This window comes from Acipenser ruthenus, chromosome 3, assembly GCF_902713425.1.
Source record: "Acipenser ruthenus chromosome 3, fAciRut3.2 maternal haplotype, whole genome shotgun sequence".
NCBI lineage: Eukaryota > Metazoa > Chordata > Actinopteri > Acipenseriformes > Acipenseridae > Acipenser > Acipenser ruthenus.
Window position 1 is genome coordinate 64,429,279 of NC_081191.1, and position 16,369 is coordinate 64,445,647.

Here is a 16,369-nt window from a genome sequence, read left to right on the forward strand (position 1 = left end):
AGGTCTGTGTTCTTGATGTGTGAAGCCATCCACGCAATGTAGATTCTTCAACATTTATATCTTTAGAAACTGCTGCTTGAGTTTCACATTTTTAAATTATGTCAACCGCACCGAATTTCATTTTTAACAGAGAATGATTTTCATTTTTTGCAGTCTGCCATACTTAGTACAATTTAGTTGGAATGCTCACTGGACGTTTGTGAGTCAAATTGCATTATGGGGGAAATGGGAGCTACGACCCTAACGTGTTATAACCGATTCTGCACTATAATGGGTTGCGTTATAATGGGGTAGGACTGTATTTTGTTTTAATAATACAGCCCTTGTTTTGTATGAGTGACTGTGTGTTGTCACTCCTCGCCTCGGCTGACGACTCATTCATATAACAAGCCAATCAATGAGCGACCGAACGTTCTGACATTTGACTGAAGTGCACACGCGTATTTTCAGATTTATGAAAAAATGAACCACGCATGCACGTAGAAAAGTCCAAATAACTCGGTAATTACTTGATCGATCCGCCGCCGGTTTTGAAACATGTCGAGAAAACATAACCCCTCAAAATCGGGTTTAAACAAGAAACTGATAATGATATCCCTAAAATACACAAGACATGGCATCGCTAACGACTAGTTAATCTTTCTGCATTATCTACAATTTTAACAACATGTTAAAATAATATAATAACCGATCTATGCGAGAAAACTAAAAGTAGGTAAAACCTTAAATAGCCTACACACTAAAAGTATTTTGTTTACTGCAAAGGCTACCAGTAATCACAATATCGAAATAGGCCAACTATAAATGCCAACAACAACAGGAAATTTTAAGTGTAAGGCAATAATAATAATAGCAGAATGGGTGCCACCTTCTAATGAACAACTCAAATTGGCATGGCACCGGAGGAATAATTTTATTCTGCTACATGTTGCATCGTCTATCAGCCATCAGCTCAATAGTTTAATATTTTTATTTTACTGTACTATTTAAGGAATATATATTTCCTAAATACCTAAAATACATTACAAACCATTCTGGATCATTCAAAAAACCCAACAGACTTAATATGCACTAGCTGTTTCTATATTGTGTATAATAATGCATACAAATAATAAATGATAAATCCTGTCTATTTTTAGACCCGTTATATGCGGTGCTACATGCTGTATTATAGGAATTTTCAACAAGAGTTTATTCACTTACGCCAGTTTATACGCCAGTCTAGCAAGCGAAAAGAAAAAAAGGGATGGAAACGCATCAAACCTACATTTTTTATTTGGTTCAAGAAAATCTGCGACAAACATTTTTTTAAGTTTGTGACATCATTACGTCTAGCTGTTGTCTGCTAGAATCCAGTTTGATGGAAACCCATTTTTGTACAATAAGATGCGCATACATTTTAGTTCGAACTGCAGCAAGTTTACTAGAAATTTGTTCGACATTCTGATGGAAACAGATACAACTGGGTGCCATACACTGCAGTGTAGTAGAGCTGTGAGGTTTATAGGTACAATTGGGTGCCATACACTGCAGTGTAGTAGAGCTGTGAGGTTTATAGGTACAACTGGGTGCCATACACTGCAGTGTAGTAGAGCTGTGAGGTTTAAAGGTACAACTGGGTGCCATAATTATACCACATAGACTAGAAGTACATAGTATACAAGTGTAACAGGTGGGATTCATTTTGTGATTGCTTAACAAGCGATCATTACCACTCTTTCTGCATATAAGCTAGCGTGGAAAGCATTCATTCATAAGCTAGCGTGGAAAGAATTCATTCATAAGCTAGCGTGGAAAGCATTCATTTTTGTCGCAAGCCTGGGTTTCTAACTACTGTTTGAAACAAGTCTTACCTGTGTTGAAGGTATGTTCCAGTGTCTCAGTACAATATTTGTTTTATTTTATTTTAAACTGTTTGTAACCTCTGCTATAACAACTTACTGGTATTTGTAGGTACTTACTGGTATTTGTACATTACCTTGATGAATAGCAATATTGGACACTGCCAATATTGCTATTCATCGAGGTAATGTTCAACTTCTTTTGATTTATACAGGTACTGGTAGGGTAAGCCTAGCACTGCCCAAGGTAATTTGTACAATATCTTAGTTAATGTGTAGTGGTAGCTGTAGAGTGAGTTAAAGAGCTCCCGAGGTAACCTGTTTTAAATGTACTGCTGACATTGCTATTAATTGACATTGTTCTTGCAGACAGAGCAATTGTCAGCTGCTGTTTCTTTTATGTTTATTTTATACATTTTTGTTTTCTTTTGGTATTGGTAAATACAAGGAAGGGGTAATCTAATATATTTAATTTGGCTCTTTTAGTTTGTGTCTCTTGTTGAACTGGTGGTTGGTTTTTTTTTATTTATTCGCTGTTGATCACTGTGGTTTTGTTTGATTCGGATTGATTTATTATTTCACCTCTTTATTTTATCACGAGTCTGTTTGCACATTTTTATTTTGGTTTGTAGTTGGTTTTACTTTGTTCTAATTTGAATAACACTGCAAACCCCTGTCGGCCTTGTGGTACTTGAGACAAAACTATTATAATTTGTATATTCTCTTGTGGTACTTGAGACTAAACTATTATAATTTGTATATTCTCTTGCAGCACTTGAAATTAAATATTACCATTTTATATCTCGTTGAATCCAGGCAGTTCTGGGTTCTGGTGGCCTCCCAGTGGCAAATTCTTGTATTGCACCTGTGTAAAATCTGCATAATTTGCAATATTATTTTGCCTTTAATCTCTATGTCTTTTAAATTCTAAAGTGTTTTGTTTTTATAATAAATTATCAAAATCTTTTAAAACTTTACTCATGTCTCTGCTTGCTTTCATTTAATTGAAATGAGCTTAAAATTTGGGGAACCTGGCCTTACACATCATAAAAGTGTTTTTAACAAAAACTGTTTCTTTAGGCAAAATTCCCAAGGTGGTGTAGTCAAACAAAATAACAATTACATAACGGGCATGTTGTTACATTTGGCGTAGTCAGCAGGATTTATAAGCAGAGACATGTGTAACTTATATTATACCAATACATCAAGGTGGAGACAGATTCAACGCAACAGTTCAGTTATCTCCAGGCTCATTAAGGAAGCAACCTGTAAAAGGAAACACTTGAATGCTTTGATTTTTGTATTTTAAATTTTTTGGTTTTGTATTGTACTGAGAATTGGGTTATGTTATTGGTACCTGTGATTGCCTCTTTTTTTTAGAAAATAGTTTTTAGCCCCATAATGGAGCAGGAGTTACAAGCCCAGAGAGAGCAGTTACAGCTGTTAAAAACTGTGAGCGGTTGTCACAAGAATGTAGAGTAGTTGGCCCAGCCCCTAGTACCCCCCAAGTAGCTGGTAGTATTTCCCCTATAGTAGAGCGATTGGTATGCATTCCAAGAGAAAGTAAATGTCCTAAATTCAGCGGTAAAAGTAGGACCAATGTAGGTGAATGGACAGAGGAAGCTCGGGCCAACATACGTGTAAGACACATGTATATTGCTGACCAAGCCCTTTTTATAATTGTCCATTTAGAAGGTGATATTTGGAGAAAACACATACAGATTCAAAAAGGCAGGAGCCTATGTCAATTCCTTCAGACATCCCACCTATCAATCCACCAGAATACCAAATGGAGGACTGTGCACCTAAGTGGAAAGAAGTAGAGCGAGCTGTGAAAAAAGCAAGGGCTTCGTCATCTCCAGGGCCTAATGGAGTTCCGTACAGAGTGTACAAGAGTGCTTCAGGAGTTCTACGAATCCTGTGGAAATTGATGAAAGTGGCATGGGAAAAACAGGTTGTACCAAGAGCATGGCGCCGAGTAGGTGGAGTCTTTATACCTAAAGAAAAAGATTCTACAAGCATCAGTCAATTTCACCCTATTTCCCTATTAAACGTAGAAGGCAATATTTTCTTCAGCATTATTGCTCAGAGATTGTCAACTTACCTATTAAAGAACTGCTTCATTTACACTTCAGTACAAAAAGCGGGCATTCCAGGTTTCCCAGGATGCTTAAAACACATCAATGTGATCTGGCAACAAATTCAATCAGCTTAAAAGGAGAGGAAGGAACGCCATGTGACATTTCTGGATTTGGCTAATGCATATGGTTCAGTGCCACATGAACTTCTTTGGGCAGCATTTGATTTTTTCAATGTACCGATGACAATAACAAATTTAGTGAAAGCCTACTTTGGAGATTTGCAATTTAGTTTTTCAGCTTCAGAATTCAGCACTACATGGCAATGCTTAGAAGTTCGAATAATGGCAGGATGCACCATTTCTCCACTGGCTTTTACCATGGCAATGGAAGTAATCATTAGGGCATCAAAATGGATAGTGAGAGGAGAGCGCTTGGCTTCTGGAATGTGACTACCACCAATTCAAGCATACATGAATGACATGACAACCATGACTACAACAGTAGCCTGCACTAATCGGTTATTGGGCAAATTAACCAATAACATTGAATGGGGACGAATGCAATTCAAGCCCACTAAATCAAGGAGCATCTCTATAATTAAAGGTAAAGTAGTAGATAAAACATTCTTCATTAATGGTGAGGCAATAACAACAGTGTCTGAGAAGCCAGTGAAAAGTCTTGGGAGATGGTACGACGGGGATCTAAAGGACCCAACAGTCAGTGGAAGAGTTGAAGAGCATAGACAGCTGCGCTCTACCAGGCAAACTAAAACTCTGGTGCTTTCAGTTTGGTCTACTGCCGAGGTTGCTGTGGCCACTGACTGTTTACGAGGTGTCTTTGACAACAGTAGAGAAGCTGGAAGCTTTAATCAGTTCATACATCAGGAAATGGTTGGGAGTTCCACGCTGCCTCAGCAGAGTGGGACTTTATGGTAAAGGAATACTGCAGCTACCAGTCTCCGCTCTAACCGAGGAGTTTAAATGTGCCAAGGTCCGACTGGAAATGACATTAGTAGAGTCACACGACAAATGCGTAAGGGAGGCAGCACCTGTGTTGAAAACTGGAAGAAAGTGGGCGGCAAAGAAAGCTGTGGAGGATGCAAAGGCTGCCCTTCAATTTGGTGATATCATGGGGCAAGTTCAGCATGGAAGAGGGGGTCTTGGTCTCAGTTCAGCTCCTCCTACATGGCACAAGGCAGCCCCAGCTCAATGGAGGAAGCTGGTAGTCAACAAGATGCAAAAGCAGGAGGAGAGGATGCGGTGCGTAAAGGCCGTTTCCCAGGCCAAGCAGGGAGAATGGATGAGATGGGAGAGTGTGGAAAAACGCAAGATTGGCTGGCCTATGGTTAATGGAACAGAGGAGGATCAGTTTCCTCATCAGGTCAACATATGATGTTCTCCCATCACCACAGAACCTAAACCTCTGGGTAGGAGAGGATCCCTCATGTCCTTTGTGTTCATCACCTGCAACATTAAGGCACATTTTGACAGGATGTAAGGTGGCTCTTAGCCAAGGACCAGGTGCTGCGATGTTTGGCCTTAGCATTGGAAGACAAGCGTAACACCAGTTCCATCAAAACATTATACACAAAAGACAACATTCCTCAGCCCAGGAGAGCAACCACCAAGAAAAGGTGTTAAAACCAATCCTCGCCTAGGACAACTGGAAGCTGCTAGAGCTTATTTTTCCATCTGAGATTGCCACCACTAACCTTCGACCAGATATTGTCTTGTGGTCTGGATCAGCACGCCTTGTTCACCCGGTAGAGTTAACAGTGCCATGGGAGGATGCTGTAGATGAGGCGTATGAGAGGAAGAAACTGAGATATGCTCAACTAGCCTCTGAAGCGGAACAGCGAGGATGGAAAGTCCAGGTTTACCCAGTGGAGGTGGGTTGTCGAGGATTTGTGGCACACTCTGCAACCCGGTTTCTCAGAGACGTTGGATTCCGTGGCCAAGAGTTGCGTTGCACAGTGAAGAACTTATCTGAAGCAGCAGAGAGGAGCAGCAACTGGCTGTGGTTGAGACAGAAAGATTCTGGCTGGGAATCTCAAGCACAATAGAAAGAAAGAAACGCTGATGTACGGGTAAGTAAGCTGGGCTGAGTTGAGTGGGGGACGGAGGGAGGTGATGCTGGGATGCCAGAATCACCGTCGAGCCCACTTGAGGTGTCGTGGGCTAGTCGACGGAACACCGAGGATGGAAGGTGCCCACTTGAAGACCATTACTTCGCTCAATCCAGACGGTTGTCATGCTGATGCGTTGGGGAGACCGCACTGTGGTTGATTTCCGGAGCCAGCATCGCAGCCATTGTGTGTGCTAATGCGCCAGGGAGGCAAATAAGCTGATCCCTGGAGCCAGTATTACACTTCAGCCATCAACACCAGAAAGAAGGATATCTTCATCATCATATGGAAGGAAATGCAAATGGATAGAGACACAGATGGATCACATTAGTTTACTGTAAAGCTACATCTTAGTTGGTGCTTATCTTGGCGAGAGCTGAGTTCAAATCAGCATGAAGTTTTAACATCTACTCTTGTGTAATGGAAATCTGACATTATAGTCAGGAAGAAAGGGACAGAGGACTAATAGAAAACAGCAAGAGAACATGTTTAGTACATCTAGGCTTTTGAAATCTAGTACCTTATTGGAGAAAAAGACCAGCAAATGTATTTCTAACTATAACATTGCAGGCATCTGAAATACAGAAAATGTGGTTAGTTATGGGTATTTTAAATCTACTGCTTAAGTTATCTGATGTAAACCTTTAAACCTTCAACCACCTATAACCATATACTTTTATTTGTAGCGATGGAGCATCACATGTTCTATAATCCCAAACAAATGGGTACAACATTGAATAACTGAATGAAGCAGTTAGTTACTGGCCTTGTAGGATTAGTCAGCGCGTAAGGCATTCCTGTTGGAAAACTTATGAGTGTCTTGATCAGTTTTTTCTGGCCTGATTCTGAAGTGAATACCTGGGATCTAATTAAAGATACAGTTGTATAACTTGTGGATCAGAAAATTCTTATTGGTGAGATAAATAAACTTCAGAACACCATAGATGCATTGAGAAAAACCATGAAGCAGTATATGAAAGCTAAACCTCGCGAAAAAGGGTCTTTCATGTCAGCTATTATACAGGAATGCAACACTATCCAGAATGGGGTTTTTAGGAGTAACAATGCTCTACATCTGATTCCTCTGACTTTAACTGTGTCTTACATGCACCTTGCTACTCTGAAAGAGTGGTTGGTTCATGGGAAAGGCCTCTATATAGAAGACAATACTGAGATCTGGGACACAGAGTTAGTGGAAGAAATTAAAACCTACAGAAAGGACTTTATGAAGATCTATGCAGATTGGAGTCAATGGAGGAAGGACAGAATTGATGCAAAGGCCTGGCAAGGAAGATCTTTTTCGTTTCTCATCCCCTTCTACAATACCCACTTCTATGGAGAAATAACTGACCATGTAACAGGGGAAACACGCAGTTTTTAATATAATATTTTTGCGAAAAAAAAGACCATCACTTGTACATGAGAAATTGCTACAAACAATAAAACAATAGGAATTTTAAGACGCGTGCGACCTCTTTTGCCCCGGACTTCAACTCTGGTGAATTTGCTGCACAATTTCTTTTCAAAATCTGATAAGCTTTTTTCGATTTCATCTTGCATTGCCCCTGTGATTCGTTCAAGGAAAGTTGAAATGAGCATCCTTGAGACTTCTCCTTCTCTGCGGCGATTGAAAAGAATAATCTGAACAAGAGTCACCAGAGAAAGGCCATGCCATGATTCTACCATTGGGCAAACTTCAAGGAGCTTTCTGTTTTCTTCTTCTTTTGTTTTGAGGTGGTTTTGAAGATTCTTTATGTCTTCTGTCACAGGAATCATTTGTGGTTTGTTCCACTTTTTCTGATAAAGGGTTTTAAGTGCATTTGATGAAACCTTAGGAACTTATGTTTTAAGCTCAACATTGATATTTGTTTAAATTAGAAAACATATATTTAAAAAATAAAGTGGAGCGAAGCGATCAAAAAAAGGCGCCAAGCTAAAAGCAAGAATTGTGTGAATCTTGGGCCCCAGCACCTTTCCAATTGTGCCTATTTGCTTGATGCTTGAAAAGATTGGCCTAATTGCTTCTCCTAACTTGGGCTTTTGTGTTTGATATCACCCCTTTAAATGGCTGTTGTGTTTTCCTAACTTGTTTTTTTACATTGACAATGTTTTTGTTATAGATTCCATATACACCACGGTTTAACGGAAGACGGAAAACCAGAAAACGACTTGTTTTTCTATTTCGGTTTTTCATAAAAACAAAAATCGACACGTTTTTCATTTTACAATTTCTGAGTTTAAAATACAAAAACTGATTCAGGCTTGTTTTCCCAGTTTTCATATTGCTTTTTGTAACAAAGTATTCGAAATGGAATAATCTGTAATACAAAAATAAATAAAAGACCATTTAAAAAAAAAAAAAGAAAAAAAGTACTGAGGCGTGCTCTACTCGTATCGAATGTGTTTCGGTGTTATGACGTTTTCTGCATCAATACATTGATATTTCTATCTATGGATGCACCCCCCAAGTGAAACAAACTGGGTACCTGTGAAAGGGGAGCTCTAAACATACGTGAGCGCCCTGGACAAATGTGCTATGATAATATAATCCAGTTAAGTTTATAAAGTTAATTTAGAAAGCCGGATATAAATATTAAGAACCGTACCTGGATTTTTTCCCCCTTTCCCTTATTATGTTTAGTATTATTATAATGCACTGTACCTGAGTGATACAAGGATGATTATTATATTAACTTAATGTAGCCCTACTGCTGTATTGTAATACAGTACTTTGTAACAACTGCTAAATTAATTAATAAATAAATAATGTTGGTAAACAGACAGAACACTTCAACGACAGTAAGCACAAGTGCGAAATTATCATCATAACAGCGGGACACAGAGAGCTGGTCGTGTCTGACTTTTTTTTAAAGGTCTTGAAGGACCTTTAAAAAAAAGTTGTGGAGTGTTTTCATGCTGCAGTGGGGGGTTCTTTTGTAACAGAATATGGTGAAGGATGGGGTGAATTCTGTTTACAGTTCCTTCTTTTGTAAGAGCTGCAAACAGCAGGGAGAGAGGAAATGTTAGCATCTTACAGAGCTTGCCATAGGATCACTAAAGGGGGCTGGCACGCTTGGTTGAATAGGTCTGTCCCTCTTCCAATACGTTAGTATATCTATTGTTGTTTAAGTGTGTACCTGTTAGAGAAGCATTAACAGATTGCCTGTGAAGTGCTGTCTCTCCAGATATCTGCTTGAATAAAGACTACCTTCTTTATAACCGACTCTTGGAGATTGATTTCATTTTTCGTCCCTACAGTCTATTATTTATTTTTGTATTACAGATTATTCCATTTCAAATACTTCGTTACAAAAAGCAATATGAAAAATGGGAAAACAAGCCTGAATCAGTTTTTGTATTTTAAACTCAGAAATTGTAAAATGAAAAACGTGTCGATTTTTGTTTTTATGAAAAACCGAAATAGAAAAACAAGTCGTTTTCTGGTTTTCCGATTTCCGATTTAGAATGCAAAAACGATTGGCCGGAATGTACACGGACCCATGTGGTATGAAAGGTTTCAGCTTGAATCCAGCTGCCTAAGCAAATACTATTTAACAGCAGAGTACAGGACCACTTGCTTAAGTAACCTGAGAGACATGATTGATCTGAATTCACCTGATGTGCAACACCAAGATCTCCAAAAGTCCAGAATAAGAAAGGATGAAGAGGATGTTCAGGCAATTACAGATTTGCTCCAGAACAACTGGGTGAACCCTTTTGATTATGAAAACACAAATCTTGTGAGTTTGTCCACAGGTGTTGCTGCAACTGAAGCCATCACAATAAATTTGCTTGGGGCAAAAGTTGGAGAAAAGTCTTACACTCAGTCCCATGAACAAAGACTTGAAAGTAACATTGTGAAGTTTCATGACAAGTCCAGAAAAAACCTGAAGACTTTTTTCAGATCGCAGCTAGAAAAACAGGAAAGTTAAGATAACAAGAGAAAGAAAGAATGCTGAGGACTGACTGCAACTTATTTGGCAACATGCTTATTGCAGCACAAAGTAGAAAGCTGAGGATGTCCTAGCACTTTGGACCACTTCCATGGTCTCTAGCCACACCAGAGGGGAATCAGCATACAACTAGTAAGCAAGTCAACTCATGGAAATGAACTAGACAAAAATGTCAAGTCTGCAGATAACATTCCAAAGCCACGAACATGCATCGGGGATGTCATGATGGTGAACATGAGACATTTCAGGCAATCTCTGACTGTTCTTCCTGTAGTTCTTAAGGAAGGTGCAGGAAGCAACATGATCAATGTCATGTTTGATGTTTATAAAAACATGTCAATTAAAAAATACTGAAAGGGAGGCAAGAGCAGATGCTGCAGGTTTATTATACACAAGGAAATTGTCCCTGGACAGCAAGTCACTCAAAAGAGAAAGTTCCAAAAATAAAAACAACCTGATCCCATTCATGGTCAGTCAATGGCAAGTACAACACAATCAAGTAAAGCTGAAGAGAGAAGGTATAATGTTGTATGTGACATGTGGAGAAGAATGTTATAAGCTGATAGGAGAAGATGTTGAGGAAGTACAGGAGTTGAAATCTACTCAGGAAGTGGCGGATACCAGAATTCTGCTTCATGCTGCACACATTGCATCATTTAATTATGAGGCCATAATTGTTGTTTCAAATGACACTTATGTACAAATCCTCCGTCTTGCATTCTGCTCAAGGATACCTGTTCACATATTTCAGAAATCAGGTACAACAACTAGGACAAAGTCCACAGACATAAGCAAAGTGAGGAAATCTCTTGGTTCAGAAACTTGTTAGGCTTTATTGGGAATGTATGCATTTACTGGGTATGACAGTGTCAGTTTTGCTAGAAAAGGGAAGCTCTCCGCTTTGAAACTAGTGAATTGTGAGTAGAAGTAATATGGAGATTTATTACAGTTGTCATCAATGTCTGCCCAGGGACTGTCAATGGAAATTAGCCTATTGGCTAAATTGAAAATGTAATACATCTTGTGTCATGGAAGTGACACTTATGTTGTAATTGTATGTGTCCCTGATAAATAAACACAATAAATAAATAAAATAAAATACAGGAATATGTTCAAATAGCTATGAGGTACTGGGTCACAAACAGAGAATTGTGTGTGTCAACAAAGTAAGACATAATATAAGACTAATATGGCAAAGCAATGTTACAATACAATTGAATTGTAGAACCATTAAAGTTGTGGTTTAATTATAAACAAGGTTAGGATATATTTTTGAAAATGTATACAGTTTAGGTTTTCTATTTGGCTGTGTACTAATGTTATTAATATTTCGATGTAAATCTAGTTTACATTCTATTGATGACTTTGAACTATAAAAAGTGAACAATTGGTTCTATTCAGCCATGTGTTTTCTTCCAGATAAAATTATATATAGCATTGTTTGTGACATTATAAAGGTAACTATGATTATATATATATATATATATATATATATATATATATATATATATATATATATATATATATATATATATATATATATATATATATATATATATATATGTGTGTGTGTGTGTGTGTGTGTGTGTGTCATACATTAACCATAATCTATATATTTCAGGTATTATTTTGATAGAATAGATCAAATAAATGGAAATAATGGTCTGGAACCAACTCCCCAGTAACGTTGTTGAAGCTGACACCCTGGAATCCTTCAAGAAGCTGCCTGATGAGATTCTGGGATCAATAAGCTACTAACAAACAAACGAGCAAGATGGGCTGAATGACCTCCTCTCGTTTGTAAACTTTCTTATGTTCTTATGTTCTTATGTCACAAATAAATGCCCAGTAGTGGTTTTATTTTAATAAACGTCTGTAATAGGGTACAGTACATATGTTGCAAGACAGCTGCCCAATAGGAAAGTCTATCAACTGGATATGTAATCTAGAGATGTTAAGATTTCAAATGATATATGATAGACTTTGCCACGCCTACCAGTGATGATCACCCCAAATTTTGGGCTTTCGGCCCACAGATCTGTTGGAGCGGTTAGTCGACGAAACACATTCACTCACAAACACAGAGCAGCGCACAACGCAGGCAACGGGTACAGTACAAAGTCCCAACCCTTTCACCAGTCCATAACATGGGAGGTATATTTATTGTTCGTTGCGGTTGTCCCGCCGCTACGTTATTGTGCCGTAATATTAAACAACTCAGGTCCTGGGATTTGGATTGCAAAATGTATAGTTATTGAATGTCTTGGTTACCAATGGTGGCTGTGTATTTATTCTACAATACTACTAAGACTACGTTGCAATCCAGCAATCTGTTTTTTCTTCCTCCCCAAGTCGCGTCGAGAAACAAGACACTATTTGCTTTGTACAGTGGATAAAATGAATACCAATAAATTCATTCTGACCAATCTTAAATAAATAAATAAATAAATTAATTAAAATAAAATAAACTACTAAATCTACAGGTTCGTTTTCGACGTGCACGTAGACTACTGTATTTTATAAATTACAGGTGCTTGACATAGAAACCGGGTGTAAATAATAATATGAATATATGTTGTACGTATTCACCAGGTAAACATTAGTAGTTATTTATTTAGATAACCCGTTTTAGCCTCGTTTATGACGTAAATTCAAACACGCTGCTTGTTTTGTGGATCCAGTTAACAGTGTTGCACGCTTTGTTTTTACACAATACATCCTTGTTATGTAACTGAAAATCAGGTACTGGCTACATTTAGAACATTCAATAATAGTCCTCTTTCTCCCAAATAGAATCTAAACTCGAAGGATAGTGACTGGGCATAATACCAGGTTTAAAAAACACAATGGTGACGGTCAGGTTTTTCACGTAAAGTTCCTGTTACCAAAACTACAGCAGTGTTTAAACACAGTTAACTTTACAGTAGTAGCATATTGTAAAAACAATACAAAGTATCGTCTTTCATCTGTGTATAAATGTATGGAGGATTGCTTTAACCTTTTCTGCAGATTGCGAGGGACATTCGTTTTTGTTCTTTAGTGTTACACTAGTAATTCACATCTGTATTCACTGCGTGTATCATCTCCCACTTCAGAATGTTTAATTTATCTTTCAACAACTTTTTTCCTATAGGGGGCTCAAAATGGCAGCTCTCAGTCAGCGTTAGTAAAATATCCCCAGAAAGTTGAATAGCCTAAGTGTACAGTAATACAACATTAAATATAACAGCCATGATTTCCATTACACGAGAGTAGATGTTAAAACTTCATGCTGATTTGAACTCGGCTCTCGCCAAGATAAGCCTAGGTGTATCTAGTTCATTATTTCACCATTAATTAATTTGCAATTACTTTCTTTCGAGATCGTGTTTAACTGTTCCTAAAACGAGAGCCTTGCTTAAAATGAATTTAAAATGTCAGATATTCAAGCCAATCAAACATATAAAACCTAACATCAATACACAATGTTATAAAAGAGAGCTTAATATTTACATTAAAGTCCTTATTTTGAAGCAAGCGAGGACATTTTTCAGAGGTGGTATAAAAATAGTAAGCAGCAATGTAGTTGCATGAGGGGAGGCAGTTACATTATAGCTCTTAGTAATTTCTTTCAGTAGCCTACTGCATTTTTTCCTGTTGTTTATTTGAAGCGTTTGTATTTTTACTGATAACACCTCATACAAACTGGACTATACACACCGCCTGCATTTCTATCAAGTGCTCAGAAGGTTTAACTGTGGAAGAATGTAGTGAATCGTCACTATGAAACTTAAAATGAATCCTCATTGCGGGTTACTGCAGCTGTAATAGTACAGATCAAGGTTAAAGTAGCAAGCTTATTTACAACAGCATCTCCAATTATGTCAAAACTATATACGTGATATCTGGCTCTCAATACGTATCTTGAAATTAGGATTTAATGATTGTTTGTTTATGTTGCGTGGCTCTGACGCACTGCTGCAACTGTCTGTAATGCTGAACACCACATGCAGGCAGCTTTCTTGTTACAATTCACTGAAGGGTAACACAGCGCAAAGCAATATAACAACCGCTTAACTGACAACTGGTACCCGCTTGTACTGCAAGAGGGATATCATGGATATAAAAAAACCTGAGTTATTTGGTACCTCCGGCTTAATGGAAGATTCAATATTCAAGAGCACTGTTGTTGGAGAATCTGAAAATGGGGATGGAGGTGACATACTAGAAGAACATGGAAGGAAGCTGAGGGATGACTTTTCTAAGTTTGACCAAGAAGACATTTTCATGAAAGATCGGCGCAGGGCAAAATCGCTGCCCGCATACCCCGAACAGGCTACTCTGTTTAACAATTTAACTCAAAGTTGCAGGAAGAGAGTACAGTTTGCAGACTCACTGGGTCTCACTTTAGCCAATGTCCGGCATTTCAGCGTCACCGATGACCCTCAGATTCCGTCGAAAGTTTTCTCAAGGCTGCAAAGTTTCCCACCGCAACAAGACAGGGAGCTTCTGGGCGATATATGCGAAAGGTTTGCAGCTAGTTTCCAATTAAATTGTTTAACATGTGCTTTTGAGCAGCCTGGTGAAAGCTGTGGCTTTGAAGACCGAGTCAGAGAGCAACGTGTGTCTTTGGAGAAAATCACGACATTTCACTTTGACATCCGTGGTTTGATTAGAGTTTTCAACTTTGGTTTGAAGAAAGAAGTATCTGTCAGATACACTTTTAATGACTGGCTGTCGTTTGTGGATGTCCAAGCCGTGTTGGTGCCGGGGTTCGCCACCGAAGACAATGCACAGACCGAGCAGTTTGGTTTTACGCTTTATACCCCCCCATTCCTGGATCAAAGCTCCATACAGTTTGCCATCTGCTATAAGACGGAGAACGGAGCAGAGTACTGGGATAACAATTTCGGCCAAAACTACACTTTGAGATATTAATACATACCTTTGTATTCTGACTGCTCTTTTAAACAACGGAACAGAGACAGGATCATCAAGATTGGCGTGTTTCCAGCACTTTGGAACACATAACTGGTTATTTGCTTTGTGTCATTTATTGACTGGAATGTATATGACAAATACAGCAATTAATTAATCAAGCTGCTACACAAATGGTTTCTTTTTTTCTCCCAGGCACAAAAAACAAATGTTAAATTGTCGACATTTTTGAGAAAGTGCCCCTAAATAATAACTTACTGGTTTTATTACAATTTATTTTGGAGGAGTCTTATTTTCACCTAAATTAATATTTAAATACTACAAAATACAGTAGAATAATGACAGCACAGCATTGTAATCTGGCATTAAAATATATGATCTTTTGTATTTGTTACTATAAAATCTGGAGGCTGTGTGGTCCAGTGGTTAAAGAAAAGGGTTTGTAACCACGAGATCCCCGGTTCAAATCCCACCTCAACCACTGACTCATTGTGTGACCCTAAGCAAGTCACTTAACTTGCTCTGTCTTTCGGGTGAGACGTAATTGTAAGTGACTCTGCAGCTGATGTATAGTTCACACACCCTAGTCTCTCTAAGTCGCCTTGGATAAAGGCGTCTGCTACATAAACAAATAATAATAATCTGCTATCCCAAACTTGGGAAAACAACTTACTGAAAACAGGACGTGCATATATTAATAGCGTGTAAATGATTTAATGCAGTGGTTAATACATCTTAATATTCTTAAAATAATATAAGGCATTAGCATATCCTCTCTAAACCTGAGTAAATTACTATTATAAAGATTAACAGGTAGAGATTTATTATTGGCTACGTTATAGCAGACATTCTATTAAACACGGCTAACTTGTAAAAATAAATAAATAAATACATAAATAATGTTAATTTCTACCCGACATGGCTCACATTAGCAAGCTAGTGTGGATACTACTGTAAACGCTTTGGTATTTCCTGTAAAATATTACCAGTAAAACAACAACAAAAGCAAGTTGGATAAGAAGGGTACTCCTTTTCATGTTTTTCATTTGTTTAAATATATGGGATTGCTTTTCTGAGCTAGTAGTTGGCAGAACCACCAAGTGTTGCAGGGATTACATTTTAGTTCAGAGAATGACAGAATAGCAAGAAACATTCGAGGGACTAGAATTGTATGCTTGCTGGTGTAACTTCCTTTAGGGAATGCAAACAAACTGAAACATCAACAGGGTCTGTTTTCTGATGAAGTGTGCAAAATATTGTAAACTGTCACCCAGCAATCATATTTCTGTGTAAAATTGAAGAATGTAACTTTATTACTGCACAGCATACCTGTGGGATAACTCAATTCTCGAATCTACCATCATGTTTGTTTCTAATATTTAAAATGACATTTAATCTTATATTTTAGGAAATGAGTATGGCATCTTCCAATTAAAAAAAAATACTAATGTT

At 38.0% G+C, this 16,369-nt stretch overlaps 1 protein-coding gene across 1 annotated transcript; it reads left to right on the plus strand.

Annotated features, from left to right (window-relative positions):
* The first annotated feature begins 13,776 nt into the window (after positions 1-13,776).
* ppp1r3g (protein phosphatase 1 regulatory subunit 3G) lies at positions 13,777-16,369 on the plus strand. Its single transcript, XM_033993908.3, has one exon. It carries the CDS (start codon positions 14,096-14,098, stop codon positions 14,915-14,917), a length of 822 nt encoding a protein of 273 aa, XP_033849799.1. The 5' UTR covers positions 13,777-14,095; the 3' UTR covers positions 14,918-16,369.